Raw genomic sequence first — 15,988 nt, forward strand, 5'->3', positions numbered from 1 at the left:
ATAGGATACTAGCAAAATTAGGCTAGGCTTCTACCAAATAACTTGACCTTGATTTTTGTGAGATTTATGTGTAATTACTGTTTCATATTAATCTTGTTCAGAGCTATTGCCTTTGGTTGTACTGTGATGAATAAAATATGGGGAGTTGTATAAAGAGAATTTATTGAAATACCAGTGTCAGAGTTAAGTCAATGTGAATTCATCATTAAAAGAGTGAACTATTAATGTTAATTTAACCACAATTCGTTTTAATAGGAATCAAATCTTTGTGAAGCTATGAACTTTAGCACTGCTGATAAAAATGTCACAATTCAAATAAGCATAGCAGCTTTACAGGTAGCAGCAGTCAACAACTAATGGGAGGAATGCTGTTGCTTTTGCTGTTGCATCACTGACTCAATGTCTGTCTCCACACTGGAGAGTTTCAGTCTCATACAGGGGGTTACATTGATCTTTTTCCTCTGCTTGGTTTTCAAACCAACCAGTGTGGAGAATCCAACTTCACAGTTGTTGGTAGTTGAAAACGGCATTAACACTTGCAAAGCAGACTCAGCCAGCTCAGGATGCTCAGGTTGGATGAGAACCCAGAAGTCTGTCAAGCATTTTTCTCTGAATGCCATCCTCAAGGTTTCATCTGATGCAATGTCCACAAGACTATCAACCTTCCGTGCAGATAGTTTGTGAGATTGGTCTCCAAATGGATTTCTGAGCCATTCAAGGTCCACAGCCAATTCTGGAAAGTATTTTCCCAATTGCATGTACATGCCTTGCAAATGTTCCTTGAAGGCTGCAAGTGTGTTGCCATCCAGAACCTCTTCAGCTTCGAGGACAAAATCGGCTAAAGTTGGGAAACAGTCAAACTCCTGGGCCCAGTTGTTCAAAAGTAATCCAGTGGGATTTCGGATAACGGATTGGATCAAATCTTGAAAATGGGTTGCTCAAAACTAAAGATGGATTCAGAAAGAAGATCAGATCACGTAATCCGATCTTACATTTGATCTGGATCAAACCTTCCTTTTGTGTTGTTCAAAACTTTGAAGTTGGTTTGGGATACATTTGATCCAAAAAAACAAGATTATCCTGATCCCACCAGAAGGGTGGATTCAGTTGTGATTTTCTGAATTTTCTGAGTTTTTTAAACAAAATGAATGATGACAAAATCAGTTTTTTGGCAAATGATATACATTTATTCATATTTCGGATGAATTCAAATCATAAAAATGATAATCAAAATGATAATGATGAGTAAAAATAAAGAAAAGCTATGATACATTTGTACACAAAAATTGTACACAGTTATTCAAAGTTAAAAGTAGTTTCGTACCATTCCCTCTCTTATAGCATGTCCAGTGTGTCCCTCACTAGGTAGGACCATTCGTGGCTGTTCTGGGTCTACATCAGGCTCATGAGCGTCACTGGCATCGCAAGGGACATGACGCCTGGTGGCGATGTTATGCAGAACAATACAGGCCAGAATTATGTTGCATGCCACCTTAGGTTCTACTCGCAGGTAGTTAAGACAGGCAAACCTTCTCTTCAGCACTCCATTTAAGCGCTCAATGGCACATCTTGTTTTGCAATGTGCAATGTTGAAGCGTGCTTGCTCAGGTGTATTTGCAACCGGAAAAGGGGTCATTAGCCATGGTAGAAGTGGGTAAGCGCTGTCTCCCAATATAATGCCATTTGGCCGGTTTGTTTGGAGCTCTCTGTATAGTGCACTCTGTCTTAGAATGCGTGCATCATGGACAGACCCTGGCCATTTCACAACACAGTTGGTGATGATGAGGTCGGCGTTGCCCACAAGTTGTACGTTGATGCTGTGCCCCCCTTCCGATTTACATACTCCCACTCCCTCTCACGAGGTGCTTGGATATGCACATGTGTACAATCGATAACTCCAATCGTGTTAGGCATGTTCCCCATGTGAAAAAACTTGTGCTTAGTCTGAGCAATCTGGTCATCCTTGGGAAAGGAAACAAATTGATTGATCAGACTGCCCAGTGCCGTGGACACAACATTCACCACATTACTCACAGTGGATTTGTCCACTCCCATATAGTCTCCTATTACTTGGTAGAAAGTCCCACATGCGTAAAAGCGCAGTGCAATTAAGCACTGTTCCTCCACGGACAAAGCATGACTCCTTCGGGTTTTGTGTTGGAGTGTTGGTCTAATCAGGTCTGAAATGTACTTGATGTCATCTCTCCCAAAGCGAAAACGTGCATACAGTTCATCTGAAGTGTATTGCTCAAGTGGTTTGGCACGCTCAGCGTACACCCTAGCAGGGTGCCTTCTCCTATGGTACCGATGAACAATACCCGCCATCTGGATGCCTCTGTAGGTTAAGAGAAATGTGTGCGAAACATGATGTGTTTAAGTGGTCAAACCAATTAACCAGCAACAAGCTAATTACTAGAAGCCTAATTGATCACAGGCCAAAGCAATAATGCCCAAGGCGTTAAGAGAAATGTGTGCGAAACATGGTGTGTTTAAGTGGTCAAACCAATTAACCAGCAACAAGCTAATTACTAGAAGCCTAATTGATCACAGGCCAAAGCAATAATGCCCAAGGCTTATAAGATCAGTGGAGAAATCATGGAGACCAAGGAGAAATCATGGAGTCAAAAGGGCCTAATTTCACTGTGGCAGAAACGTACGCACTACTGGAGGGTGTTCGGGCCAATTTTGCCACAATAGTAGGTGGTTTCAGCTCGGCAAAGGGTGGGGAGGTCACCAAGAAAGGTAAAGACACCATTTGGGAAGACATTACCAACCGAATCAATGCCTTGGGGTCTGGCCAAAAGAGGACCTTAAAACAAGTAACACTGCGCTGGAAAAACCTGCGGGCCAAGGCAACCAAGGACCTCAGTGAGGCAAAAACCCTCGCACTGGTAACAAGCCATATAAAAGGGGTGAATACACTGATATGGTCCTCGATATCGTCGGAGGCGAAAAGTCAGAGGCTCTGCACGGTATAGAAGGTGTAGAAGGAAATGGAGAGGCCACAATGACAGAGGCTGGAGAATGTGAGCCGAACCCTCCTGCAGAGGAATTTGTCCTGGACCTTACTCCAGCGATTGAGGAGGACGATGGATCCCCCCTGACCATGGAGCCAGTTGTTTCTAGAGTTGCTAAAACAAAGCGTAAACGTTCCTCGGGCCAGGATGGTGACGCCTATGAGGTGCTTCTGCGAAAGGAAACTGAAAGAGCAGAAATTCAGATTCAACTGGCAAAAGAGAAACTCCTGCTAACCCAACTGCAGCAGACAAAAGTGAAAATGGAGATACAACTCCTAAAGGCAGAGGTGGAAAGAGCTGGTCTTTGTCCTGTAAATGATCCTAACATTTTTTGAATATTGGACAGTGCTATTTTTTGTTCCGTGGAGGAACAGTGCTTAATTGCGCTCGCGCTTTTACGCATGTGGGACTTTCTACCAAGTCAGGAGACTATATGGGAGTGGACAAATCCACTGTGAGTAATCAGGTGAAGGTTGTGTCCATGGCACTGGGCAGTCTGATCAATCAATTTGTTTCCATTGGACAGTGCTAAAATTTGTTTATTACCAAAACTAAATAAGGAATGTAAATGTTTCAGTTCATTATAATTTTTCTGTTTCTTAAAATTAAAACAAACAATGGCTATTTGTGGCCACCTGTATTTTTCGGTGTACTTGTTGTTCTTTGCTAAGCCTGTAGGCTGCACTGTTGGTTCCATTCTAAAATTCGGTAATCGAGATTTGGTAATTCTGAAATTTGGGATTTGGATCACTTTGATCCTATCCAAAGTTTCTTTGAAAAACTGGCATAAAAGTAATCTGGATCAAGTGATCCTGGATAGCAAAACATGGGATTTCCAAATCCGGAGCAGTTTGATCCAGATTAAATTTTTTGAACAACTGGGCCCTGGCGATCAAGACGCGCCCACCACAGATCCATTTTGATGCGAGTGGCTTTAACTTTGTCCTGCACTGTAAAAAACGTGAACGCTTTTCCTTGCAGTGCTAAATTCAGGTTGTTAAGCGTGCTGAACACATCAGCAAGAAAGGCTAGTTTTGGGAGCCATTGAAAGTCATGCATTCTGCCATATAGTTCATCAGTTTGATGCAAAAACAACTTGACTTCATTGCGCAGTTCAAAGAGGCGGGTGAGAACTTTACCACGCGATAGCCAGCGAACTTCCCATTTCTTCACACAGAACTTTAAAAAGACGTGAGTTCAGTGCCCTGCTTTTAATTAAGTTGAAAATTGTTACGGCCTCGTCCAAAACCTGTTTAAGACAGGGTGGCATTTTTTTACTGCCAATTGCTCTCTGTGGATACAGCAGTGCGTCTATGCGGCAGAGGGAGCGACTGCGCGTATACGCGTAACCAGGCCCTTGTGATTGGCTGTCATCTCCGTGGCACCATCAGTGCACACGCCAACACACCTCTTCCAATCAATGTTAATCGGCACAATGAAGTTGTTAAGGGACTCAAATATTGCCTCTCCTGTGGTGTTGGTTGGTAGGGATTGACAGAAAAGCAAATTATCGTGCACAGCACCCGCATGTATGTACCGCACAAAGCAGAGGAGAATAGCCTTGTTACCGATGTCCGTGGACTCGTCCAGTTGGAGAGAGAAAAAAAAGACTCTGACGCAGGCGTGTCACCAGCTGATATTGGACATTTGCAGCCATGGATGTTATTCTCCTCTGGACTCTATCATTGGACAGAGGTACTTTGTTAAGTTCCTCACTCGTTTTCTCACCTAGCATTATGTTTGCCATAACCTTTGCAGCTGGCTTAACAGAGGTCTCGCTGATTGAGTGAGGTTTGCCAGCTTTCGCAATGAGTAGGGAGATCTTGTATGAGGCTTCGGTAGCTTTCGCGTTTTCCCCTGGCATAAAAAACTCTGTGGCATCCTTTCTCGCGTATCGCTCAAGCTCTTCGCGTTTTCTCTCCAAAAATTGCACAGGTTTCGAGGTGTATTCCTTGTGTTTTGACGCAAAGTGACGCTTGAGTTTGGAAGGTTTCATTGCTTCATTAGCTAATAAGTCATAGCACAGAACACAATGAGGTTTTGGATCCTCAGTATCTCCAGTCCAGAAAAATCCAAATTGAATGTAATCACTACTGTATTTACCTTTTCACTTTTGCATTCACTTTTTCAGAGTGTTGTGTGTTTTCCTGCTGCAAACTGTTGACGAGCTCAATGTGAGAAGAATGTCTTTGCACCTTGTTGCTTACATTGTTCGTCGTTTCTCCGGATTTTCTCTTCAGCCACCGATCCATGATGTTTGTATTTTGAACGGTTCACTTCACTCTTTGTTAGATTCTACTTTATTAGTCAGGAGGTCTTTGATATGAAAATCATATTATTTGAATGGACGCTAACTACGTAACCTAGGTAACACAGGCTAACTGAAGAGACATGACTCAAAACGCAGGTTTGCATTAGACAAATTGAACAAAATTCTTAGGCTTATTTAGGCTACATTTTGATTCACTTTTAATTTCGAAAACATTTAGAAAACAACTGTACTCGGAACTTTGCAACATAGATGAAGGTCTTTTGAGAAATACTTTTTTTTTTTTGCAATCCTCCCGCGGACCACTTGCGCACTTTGCGACCACACTTTGAGTATCACTGCTCTAGCCAATGGACTGGCAGGACTCCCAGTCGACATTCTGTTGCAATTTAGTTACTTTATAATCTAATGCGAGTCGCAACAGCATCTCGCACTCATGGTCAGACCAGACAAATAACTCTACCTTCTTCGCGTTCGCCATCGTAGAAGAGCTGTTTGTTTGTGTTGTTAGTGGTTCGGGGGGCAGCCTTTATGCGCATGCTCGCCTCTTCTTATTTAATTTTCTTCTGGATTTCTGTAGCAGAAGCAGCGCCCATTATGGGCCTGGCATGTGTTCTACAACGTTTCTTCAGATCTACCCGGTTTCGCTTGACTCCGTCTTTACGGAGATACTCCGAAACCGGATAGATCGACACCGTAGCGGTTTCGTCCGTTTCGGCTTTGTGTGGACGGGGCCTAAAAGTCCCTGCACTGGCTCCCAATTAGCTACAGAATTCATTTAAAGCACTTTTGCTTGTTTTTAAATCTGTGAAGGGGGTTGGGCCAAACTAGTCATCACAGCAAATCACAACACAAGCAATTACTGCTGAAGCAGCTTTTAGCCACTATGTCCATCTCTGGTACCAGCTTCCAGAGAACAGCAGAAACTCCCCAACTGTCGCTATTTGTAAAACCAGAGTAAAGACCAAACTCTTTCAAACGTTTTCTGCAGTTAATGCACATTGTTTTGATATGTAATTTTAATTCATTTAATTTATTTTTTGCTGTTGGTGTTCCATGTATATACATTTCAAATTGTACTTTCATTATTGCTAAAATTGTGAATTGTTTAATATATTAGTCTCTTTTTTTGTGAAGCACATTGAATTGTCTGCGTGTATGCAATGCACTATACATGACCCCCCTCTTCCGGGACCTCCACTGGCTCCCTGTAGTAGCTCGAATCAGATTCAAGATGATAGTACTGGCATACAAGGGGGTCAATGGAACTACCCCTGCCTACCTCCCAGCGTTGGTTAAATCACACAATCCAGCTCGAGCGCTCCGCTCAACTACTTCAGCTGGACGTCTGGTACCGCCATAGCTTAGAGCAAGTAAAAGTCGTTCAACAAAGTAACAACTCTTCTCTGTTTTGGCACTGAAGTGGTGGAACGAGCTCCCTGCCGAAGTAAGGGCCGCAGAGTCACTCACCAGGTTCTGCTAAAGACTCAAGACTCACCTGTTAAAAGTTCACCTAGACTCTGCATAGCCACCCCGTCCCACCCCTCCTTGTTGAATGTTGCACGTCCTGGCAATTAATGTACGCACTTATTCTATGTCATATTTAGTTATAGTAATTAGTTATGTAGCAGCTTAACCTAGCTATCTTTGACAAAGTTATATTTTTTTCTAGGGCTGGGCAAATCATTTTAGTTTTTTAGTTCCACTTACTGCCTGCTACAACTGCAGTAAGCGACAGCCTGTTTACAATTCCCTAATCTGTGGTGCTACTTATATACATTTAAATGCACTTGTGGTAACTGTTGGTTTACAATTGTTTACAATTACCAAATCTGCGGTTTTCCGTAAGTTTCAAGACCACTTGGTCTAGTTTTTGCTTATTAAGTACATTTGGTATGAATGATAATGTGTCATTCCATTTGATAATCTAATTTAATTCCAATTAGAGTGGATTTAAAATAGAATTTTAAAAGTGTGATTAATCGTGAGTTAACTCGCCAATACTATGTGATTAATCGTGATTAAAAAATTGTATCATTGCCCAGCCCTAATTTTTTCACTTTCTTATGACAAAGGAGGAAGAGGAAGGGAAGGGAGATCAAAGTAAAAGAAAGCAACATGGGTTGAAATAAACCCTCACCAAATCACAGTGGCATATATAAAACACTGTTCTCTCTTCTGATCATTTAAAAATGTAATCGTTAAACACCTGGCACGTAACATGTCTTAAACAATGTTCTGGTTTTGAACCAATGGCTTTGGATTTTCAAATGTGGGTTGAGGGAGGAGCAAACAACACCTTAGTTCTCTCTTCCAAACGAGATCTCGACCTTTGCGGGACTGAATAAATAAAGGTCTGAACATCCGTGTCAGGATAGACCAAAATGTTTTCGGTCAGATAGCTCCAACTTATCCAGAGTGCTGCTGAGTTTAACTAAGACTAGAAGTTACATGGCACAGTAACGGGATCACTGCACTTCCTTCCCTGTTGGCCAAGAACTGAATTATAGATGACATATTAAACCACCAGCTGTGAGTGTGATTAGCCGTTTCAAGACGTTTTGAAAATCAGCCTCTTCTGACATCGCAATGGTGTGTCCACCTAGATGTGTGCTTTAAGGGTTAAACTAGAGCTCTCTGGTCTTCAGAGACCTGCTCCCGGTCTTCAGAGACCTGCTCCCGGTAGCCAGAGACCTGTTCCTGGTCTTCAGACACCCCCTCCCGGTCTTCAGAGACCCGGTCTACAGAGACCCGGTCCCGATCTTCAGAGACCCAGTCCCGGTCTTCAGAGACCCCCTCCGGGTCTTCAGAGTACCGCTACCGGTCTTCAGAGACCCGCTCCCGGTCTTCAGAGACCTGCTCCTGGTCCCCTGGCTGGACTCGATGGAACAGGTCTGCAGTGAGCAGAACCTCACTGCCTAGTTGTTTCCACAGCTCCAACAGAAAAATTATATCTGAATATATCTGATGTATCTGCATATTACATTACATTATTTTTTATTTGAAATCTATTTAAATAATGTTCCTTTTATCTTCTTTAAAGCCATACCGTGTGTTTTTGTGTGTGTGTGTGTGTGTGTGTGTGTGTGTGTGTGTGTGTGTGTGTGTGTGTGTGTGTGTGTGTGTGTGTGTGTGTGTGTGTGTGTGTGTGTGTGTGTGTGTGTTCAAACCAACATCTATTTGATGAATAAATGCTCCGTCCACAAAAAGAAAAGCTGCTTTCCATCCTCCAACCTCTAAAGTCCCCCAGTGGTTAGTGAGGCACTGCAAGCCCAACCTCTGTAGCCCCCCAGTGGTTTGTGGGGCCCCGCCCGCACAACCTCTAAAGTCTCCCAGTGGTTATGGAGGCACTGCCAGACCCAACTATAAAGGCACTTTGATCTACCATGAGCAGCCTGGAGCTAAAGCTAGCTCAGCTCCACCACAACCTGCAGCTGGGGCTAATGTTATGAGGATGGTGAGGATGATGTGGTGAGGATGATGTGATCAGGATGATGTGGTGAGGATGATGTGGTGAGGACGATGTGGATGATGTGGTGAGGACGATGTGGATGATGTGGTGAGGATGATGTGGTGAGGATGATGTAATGACGATAATGTGGTGAGGATGATGTGATGAGGTTGATGCGATGAGGAGAACCCTAACCCTCACCTGGATCTTCATCCTCTGACAGAGCGGAGGGAACAACTCCCTGAAGACGATCTGTTCGTTCCACACAGGGTCCGCCGTTGACTTCTGGGTGGACGTGCGGCCCTGGCGTCACAGCAAAAGATCAGACAAAGTGAGAATGTTAACAGAGCTGGAGGTATGATGGGAGAACTGGAGTAGAGACCAGAGAATAACCAGATATTTGGATCGCTCCCTCCCTCCCTCCCTCCCTGCTTAGTGTTGAAGAACGCTGGAGAACTCCATCCACACACTGGGGACTGATTGGTCAGAAATGCGCCAGCAGTGTTTCACTAATAACACACCAATAATAATTTCTACCAAAGAACCCTGAAGCTACAGTAGTTAGCATAGCAGATAGCATGAGGATGGACTGACGGTCTGCCTGAAAAAGCTGACCACCACGTAGGGGTCGATGAGCGCCGTGGCGTCTCCGATGAAGGCCTTGGTCACGTTGGCCATGATGCTGGAGTTGTTGCGGGGAAGGCCTTCTGCCCTGAAGACCCGGACGTAGAAGCGGGCCAAGGGCCGCTCCCCCGGCAGACCCTCTGGGAGCAGCAGGTTCCTGGGGACAGGTGCATTCTGGGTCATGGAGGATGCCCGTGGGCCTTGGGCAGCAGATGTTATCATTCAGATGAATATGATGCTTCACTGATCCTGGATCAGTAAACGTGTCTCATTGGGGTGTTCAACAAGTGTGATCTATCTGATCACCATGCTAACGAGACCTTCAGAGGTCTCTGGAGGTTGGCGGTACTAAATCTCACTTCTCGATCACTTCCTCTGCATCGCTGGCCTTCTGTCCAGGGGGCGTGGTATCGCCCTTCCCTGACACGCTGATGTCACACTTCACGTAACCTTTGACCCCTATGCTGAGGTTACTCGGGTCAGTAAGCACCGCCCACTTATTGGTGAACTGGTGACCTAGAGAGAGGAGAGAAGGAGAGGGGAGAGGGGAGAGGAGGAGAGAGGAGAAGAGAAGAGGAGTAAAGTGGAGGAGAGGAGGAGAAGAGAGACCATGTAGGGTCTGTACCAAAAAAACTATCTTTAGGGCAACTAGTCTACTGTAGCAAACCTAGCCCTGGATGGGGCGAGGTAGAGCAGGCAGAGCAAGGAGTGAACCCAATGAGAGTGTGGATGAGGAACTGAGCACCTGGCTGCCGATAAACTGTGCCCACGTCAAGCTTAAAGGTCCCAACAGAAAAACTCCTTAACATCTTGGAATGGACCACCTAGAGAGAGAGAGAGAGAGAGAGAGAGAGAGAGAGAGAGAGAGAGAGAGAGAGAGAGAGAGAGAGAGAGAGAGAGAGAGAAAAAAAAAGGGTGAGTAATGTTTGCTCTATTCTAAAGTGAGTGGATCAATATATTATCTTGGATCAAAAGGTAACTTCTGACTGGTGGTTGATGAGTTGACTTACTGATAGCCGGATGACCTTGTCGAAGAACAGCTCTTGATGGGCGAAGAAGTCAAACACAAAGTACTGCAGAAGAGAGAACAAGCATTAGCATGAGCACTAGCATGAAGGTTAGCATGAGCACTAGCTTGGAGGCTAGCATGAGCACTAGCATGAAGGTTAGCATGAGCACTAGCATGAAGGTTAGCATGAGCACTAGAGTGGAGGTTAGCATTAGCATGAAGGTGAACATGAGCACTAGCATAAAAGTTAACATGATCAGGAGCATGAAGGTCAGCAGGAGCATCAAGGTTAGCCTGAACAGTAGCATTAAGGTTAGCATGATCAGGAGCATGAAGGTTGGCGTGAGCACTAGCATGAAGGTTAGCATGAGCAGGAGCATGAAAGTTAGCATGAGCACTAGCATGGAGGTGAGCATGAGCACTAGAGTGAAGGTTAGCATGAGCATGATAGTAAGAAGAGCCTGTACCTCGTTGAAGAAGGGGGCGTTGGTTCCCTCTTTAACGGACGTCTGTTTCCTCTCGTCTCCGATCTCGATGACCACGCTGGGGTCCATATTCTCACCCACCAGCTGCCTAGCCTCAGTGATGTTAACAGCCACCTGAGAAACACACACACACACACACACACACACACACACACACACACACACACACACACACATACAAACACACACCATTAACATGTCATTTAGTGATACCCTTATGAATGACACATCTGTGTCTAACACTGTGTAACACCATGTCTAAAACTCTCTAAAACTGTGTCCAACACCGTGTCTAACACTGTCTAACACTGCTACAGTTTCTCTCGATTGTATACACACAAAAAATTTAACTATGCACACAATTCTGAAAACTTGCAGCTCATGTATCAACTACAAGACTCCAGACTGCTAAACTCTAAGCACAATTCCACTGTTTTCACACCCTTGGTTCATCTGGAAACTATGGCCTTCAAAACATTACAACTAATTACCAATAAGTCTAACTCACTTCTCACCTGTTCAAACTCAACTGGCAAAACACTTCAATCATGTGTCAGAGCATAAAAGAGGCCTCAGGTGAGCTCTACTGTGTTGTAGATATGGTCCTGATTGATCTGTTTCACCTCATTTGCATTATTATTATTGGCCTACGAAAAGCTTTTTATGCAGTCAGCGGAACATTTTACTGTATTACAGTGTTACGTCATTATAGGGGCAAATATTGTATTTGCAGAGCTGCGCTCTTCTCCGCTCTTGATTCCCCTCTACAGGCTGTTTGTTCCCGCTGCGGACTGATTGTGGGTGTGGCATCGGGGATATAACCTGTCCCGATCTCTGGCGGATGATCCTGCACGGATCCTGCTTCCGTGTCGCAACGCCAGGCTGTTTCACACTTTGCCACGCCGGCACTTTGCGTCTTATGTATAGAGCTAATGGATATATACCGTCTGCAAGTTGCTGTTAAGCACCCATTTCCCATGTGGGAACATTCTTGCTTTTCCTATCATAGCTTTATAACTGCTATGTGTAAAGAGTTCACCGTTCAAAGCTAGATGTTTATTGCGGTTGCGATCGTAGTTTCCGGTTAGTGCACCAAAGAGCCAGGTCCCTATATCTACCATGGGGTGGCACTGTAGGCTATGGTTAGACAGTCATCCATTTTTCCACTCGTGTTTTCATTTCATTTCATCCGTTCATTTTTGGCCTGATTGCGATTGTTTTTTCCTCCTAAAGCCTATCACTCGTAGTCATATTTGATTTACACGCGTTTATCCTTGCTCCTACGGAGGAGGCTCTGTTGTCCATTATGTGTGATGACCTTGTTAGAGTTGCAGGCCACTATTTGAAGTGAGATCGAGTAGTGCTTGGGAAGGGGAATGTTGGGGAACCACCTACGTCACCTACACTTGGTAAAGTTCCTCCTCCTACACCTAGTAAAGCTTCCATTGAGTTAAAGCGGTTACAGTTAAGGGAGATGGAAATTGAGTGGGAGCATGAGAAAAGTATAAGGGAAGCTGAAAGACAGAAAGTTCGGGAACAAGAAAACAGAGGGCACAAATTGCGTTTGAAAGATCTTGAATTGAATCATGCTTTACGGTTTAAAGACATGGATCTCAAGGCTCGCGAGGCTGGTATTTTATTTAAATCTGAGCAGTTTGATGTAACTCGCAATATTCGTGTTGTTCCACCTTTTCGTGAGGACGAAGATGATAAGTTCTTTGCACACTTGGAGCTTGTAGCCACAACTCTTAAATGGCCTAGGGAAGTCTGGACAATGACACTGCAGTGTGTCTTCAAGGGAAAAGCGCAGGAGGCTTATTCTGCGCTGTCTCTTGAAGATGCAGCTGACTATGAAAAGGTTAAGCAGGCTGTTCTGCACATTTATTCCTTGGTGCCAGAGGCTTAGCGGCAAAGGTTTCGCCCTTATCAGAAACCTGAACGCTCTTTCGTACGTCGAGTATGTTAGAGAGAAGGAAATGCTTTTTGATCGGTGGCTAAGTTCCCAAGAAGTGTCAACCGTCCAAGCCCTTCGGGATTTAATTATTCTTGAGGATTTTAAGAACTGTCTGCCAGCATCCGTCGCTACCCATGTTAGTGAGCATGAAGATGTTAGACCTGCGGGTGCAGCCGTGCTCGCTGACGAGTATGTGGTCACGCACAAACGTGTCCCCTCTTTCTCAAAATTTTCACAAAACGTTTTTAGCAGTCCAGAGGTGTTTAAGAAACTCAAGAAGCCGTGATCTTTCCCACTCTTCAGCTAGTTGTGCGTTGGTGCCTAGATCCACCAGCCCGACCTGTGGCTACGGTAAAAAAACCTGGTAATGTTGTTGCTGAGTGTTACAAATTACAGAACAAAAACAGGGCAGCTAATCAATCAGCTTCGTTTAATACAGAGGTCGGATTGTGTGTGCCAACCCCGCCTCTTTCTCAGAAAGACACCGATGGTGGCAATCCCGGCTTTGCGCCTTTTATCATGGATGGATTTGTGTCTCTACCTGGTGAGCCTAGTGTGAGCGTTCCGATTAAATTCCTGCGTGACACCGGGGCGTCACACAGCTTCTTTTTTCAGGATGTGTTGCCTTTCTGCGACAAGAAGTTTACTGGCGACAGTCTTCTTGTGCATGGGTGAGAAGGCCTTCGTTTGTCCTAATGCCTAATGCCTTCGTTTGTCCTAATGTTCTTGCTTCAATCAGGGGTGTGGGCGTGGCTGAGTTAGGCTGATTGGGTGCTGGTACACTGGCGCCCTGCAGCCTTTAAAAGATCTTCCGCTCTGCCCACCGGGGAGGGCGGCAGGGCCACACCCACCTGACGGCTAGTTCGTTCCATGCCTGTGTTGGAAGGCAGACGGCTACCGCAGCGCATTTGTGTTTGGTTGTACTCGTATTCGGCCTGTTTTGATTTGGCGCAGACGTTTTGCACATGTGATTTTTTGTTAATCCTTTGTTCTGTGGATCAGAATAAACTGCTATTTGTTCATGGTGAACCATGCTCTGACCCACTCATTTGTGCCACATCCTGTCGGGCTGTGACATACTTGGGGGCTCGTCCGAACGCCGACATCGTAGCCGATTTGGAGTAACTAGTTGTAGAGTGCGCCGAACTTTCGTGCATTTCATTTTGAATACGCCGGTCAGTTCTTGGTTCAGAATAGTGCATATTGGTTCATGCAAACCGTAGTGTTGTGTATAAGTGAACGAGTAGTTGTATGGTTGGTTGGTTGGTTATGTTGAAGAGGCTGTTGCGTCCTTCAATTAGTGCAGCGGTTCTCAAAGTGTGGGGCGCGCCCCACCGGTGGGGAATAGACACGTGACAGGTGGGGCGCGACAAATGGGAGGAAATTTCACTAGCCGCGTTTACATGGACATTTCTGATCCTATAAGATTTCTAATTGGAATAGATCTATTCCTGTCAATCCAAATGTACTGTATGTATGGCATTTACAAAAGTGGTAAGTGTACGTTCGTATGTCTCTCGCGCACGGTGCTTGCACACCTCTGCACAGCAACCGCCCTTTAACCGCCTCGCTGCCGGAGGGTTCAGCGCGGCGGTGTGAAGGGCCAGGCGTTTTCAAAAGCGGCTGCTGCTGCTTCTGCTGCCGCCGAAAGTTTCAACACGGGGAAAGCTGAGCGGTAGGGCAAAATCTGTGCGCGTTCACGTGGGCGGCAACCCAACCTGGTTTTCAGCCGCTTTTGTAACCGCCTCCCCTCTGCCGCCCATCCCTCATTGAAATGAATGGAGGTGGCGAGTTGCCGTGCGGCGGTGTGAAAGAAGCTTTATGTTGCTCTGGGCTTATATAATAAATGTAAGGGATAATGCTGTATAGAACGCCGGTCCTTATCGGAAAATAAGCCCCGACAGGGCGAACCGGACCCCGACGTGAAGCAGAGGTGTCTTGCTTCGCCCTGAAGGGTGACGTTCTATAGATACATTATCCAGCTTATTACACGGCTCCTTGCCAAAATGAAACAATATCTTCACACGGTGTGTCTTTCAAAATGACCATTCGTAGTGTTGATCCGCAGAGAAATAGTCTGCCAAAGACGTTGACGTTGCTTAGCAACCAGACACGCTGGGGTTGGTAAGTGACCGCACCCACCCCAAACCAATCGGAGTAAGTGTATGTAGATTATAGCGGACTACACCACCTCTTATATTCCGCATGGAATTCTATTCCGATCAGAGAATTGTATTCCGATTGAGGCGTATACATGATAATTCTTTTTTTCCGATTGAGCTGTTCCTCCACTTCTAATCGGATCAGAAGTGTCCATGTAAATCTCTATATTGAACTTGCTGTTATTTGATGTTATTGAGTTAGAATTTAGATACAACATGATGTTACTTGATGTTACTTCAATAAATTTGAAAATGTTAATCTTTGCATATTTCATTAGCATTGTGTCGGGGCGATGGGGGCAGGTGGGGCTGGAAAATTCCCCCTTGTCCAAATTGGGGGATGACCGAAAAAGATTGAGAACCAAGGAATTAGTGTTTGCCACGTCGTACTATGAGACATCGCTTGATTGTCTTTTGTTAAACTTTAGTTGAGATTTTGATCAACAAATTCCCCTGTGCATGTCTTCGGATGCCGGTCTGTTATTTTGGTTTGTTTTTTTTGGTTAGTTTTTTTGGGGTGGCACGAGGCTTAGAGCAGTCGTCTCGGGGGCATTTCCCTTGTCCGCGGAGTTACTGTCAACTGGTGGCTCTTTCGGACTTGCAGGTTCTTTGCTTAAAATCCCCATTCTCACGCCACTTGAAGAAGGTAAGGTCTACTTTTACTTAGGTCTTGGGGGGGGGGGGGGGGGCGACATTTGTTGATTGGGAAATTAAATTGAAGTTTATTGGTAGGCAGATCGCTTGTGTGAACATGGTTGCACAAATTGAAACTGAGTTTGTCCGCACTCCGTCTGCCGAGTTATTGAACTCAATGACTAAAGATCAGTTACTCGAGGTGGCGGACCATTATAACATCGTAGTATCAGTATTACAAAGAAGGTTGAAAGAAAGCCTAAGGTGTTTAGTTGTGGCCGGGTTGGTGGATCAGCAGGTGCTGCTGACTACATCGATACCTGAGTATGACTCCGCAAGGGTTTACTTTTGAGGAGAAAAAGGTTCTGCTGGTATTGCAGCGTG

At 45.0% G+C, this 15,988-nt stretch overlaps 2 protein-coding genes across 2 annotated transcripts in view; both read right to left on the reverse strand.

Annotated features, from left to right (window-relative positions):
- fer1l6 (fer-1 like family member 6) overlaps positions 1-15,988 on the reverse strand; it is a 137,336-nt gene that overhangs the window by 92,268 nt on the left and 29,080 nt on the right. The window contains exons 5-10 of the mRNA XM_060074699.1: positions 10,838-10,969; positions 10,372-10,434; positions 10,107-10,185; positions 9,721-9,877; positions 9,332-9,518; positions 8,939-9,040 (exon numbers count right to left, since the gene is read on the reverse strand). Of these exons, the coding sequence (XP_059930682.1) occupies positions 8,939-9,040; positions 9,332-9,518; positions 9,721-9,877; positions 10,107-10,185; positions 10,372-10,434; positions 10,838-10,969 (720 nt within the window). The remainder of the gene's footprint in view (positions 1-8,938; positions 9,041-9,331; positions 9,519-9,720; positions 9,878-10,106; positions 10,186-10,371; positions 10,435-10,837; positions 10,970-15,988) is intronic.
- On the reverse strand, positions 397-2,447 carry LOC132474725 (putative nuclease HARBI1). Its single transcript, XM_060075575.1, is given in 3 exon segments — positions 397-414; positions 1,397-1,824; positions 1,827-2,447. Coding segments are annotated over 3 exon segments (945 nt in total). The 5' UTR covers positions 2,326-2,447.

Source organism: Gadus macrocephalus, chromosome 16 (genome assembly GCF_031168955.1).
Source record: "Gadus macrocephalus chromosome 16, ASM3116895v1".
NCBI lineage: Eukaryota > Metazoa > Chordata > Actinopteri > Gadiformes > Gadidae > Gadus > Gadus macrocephalus.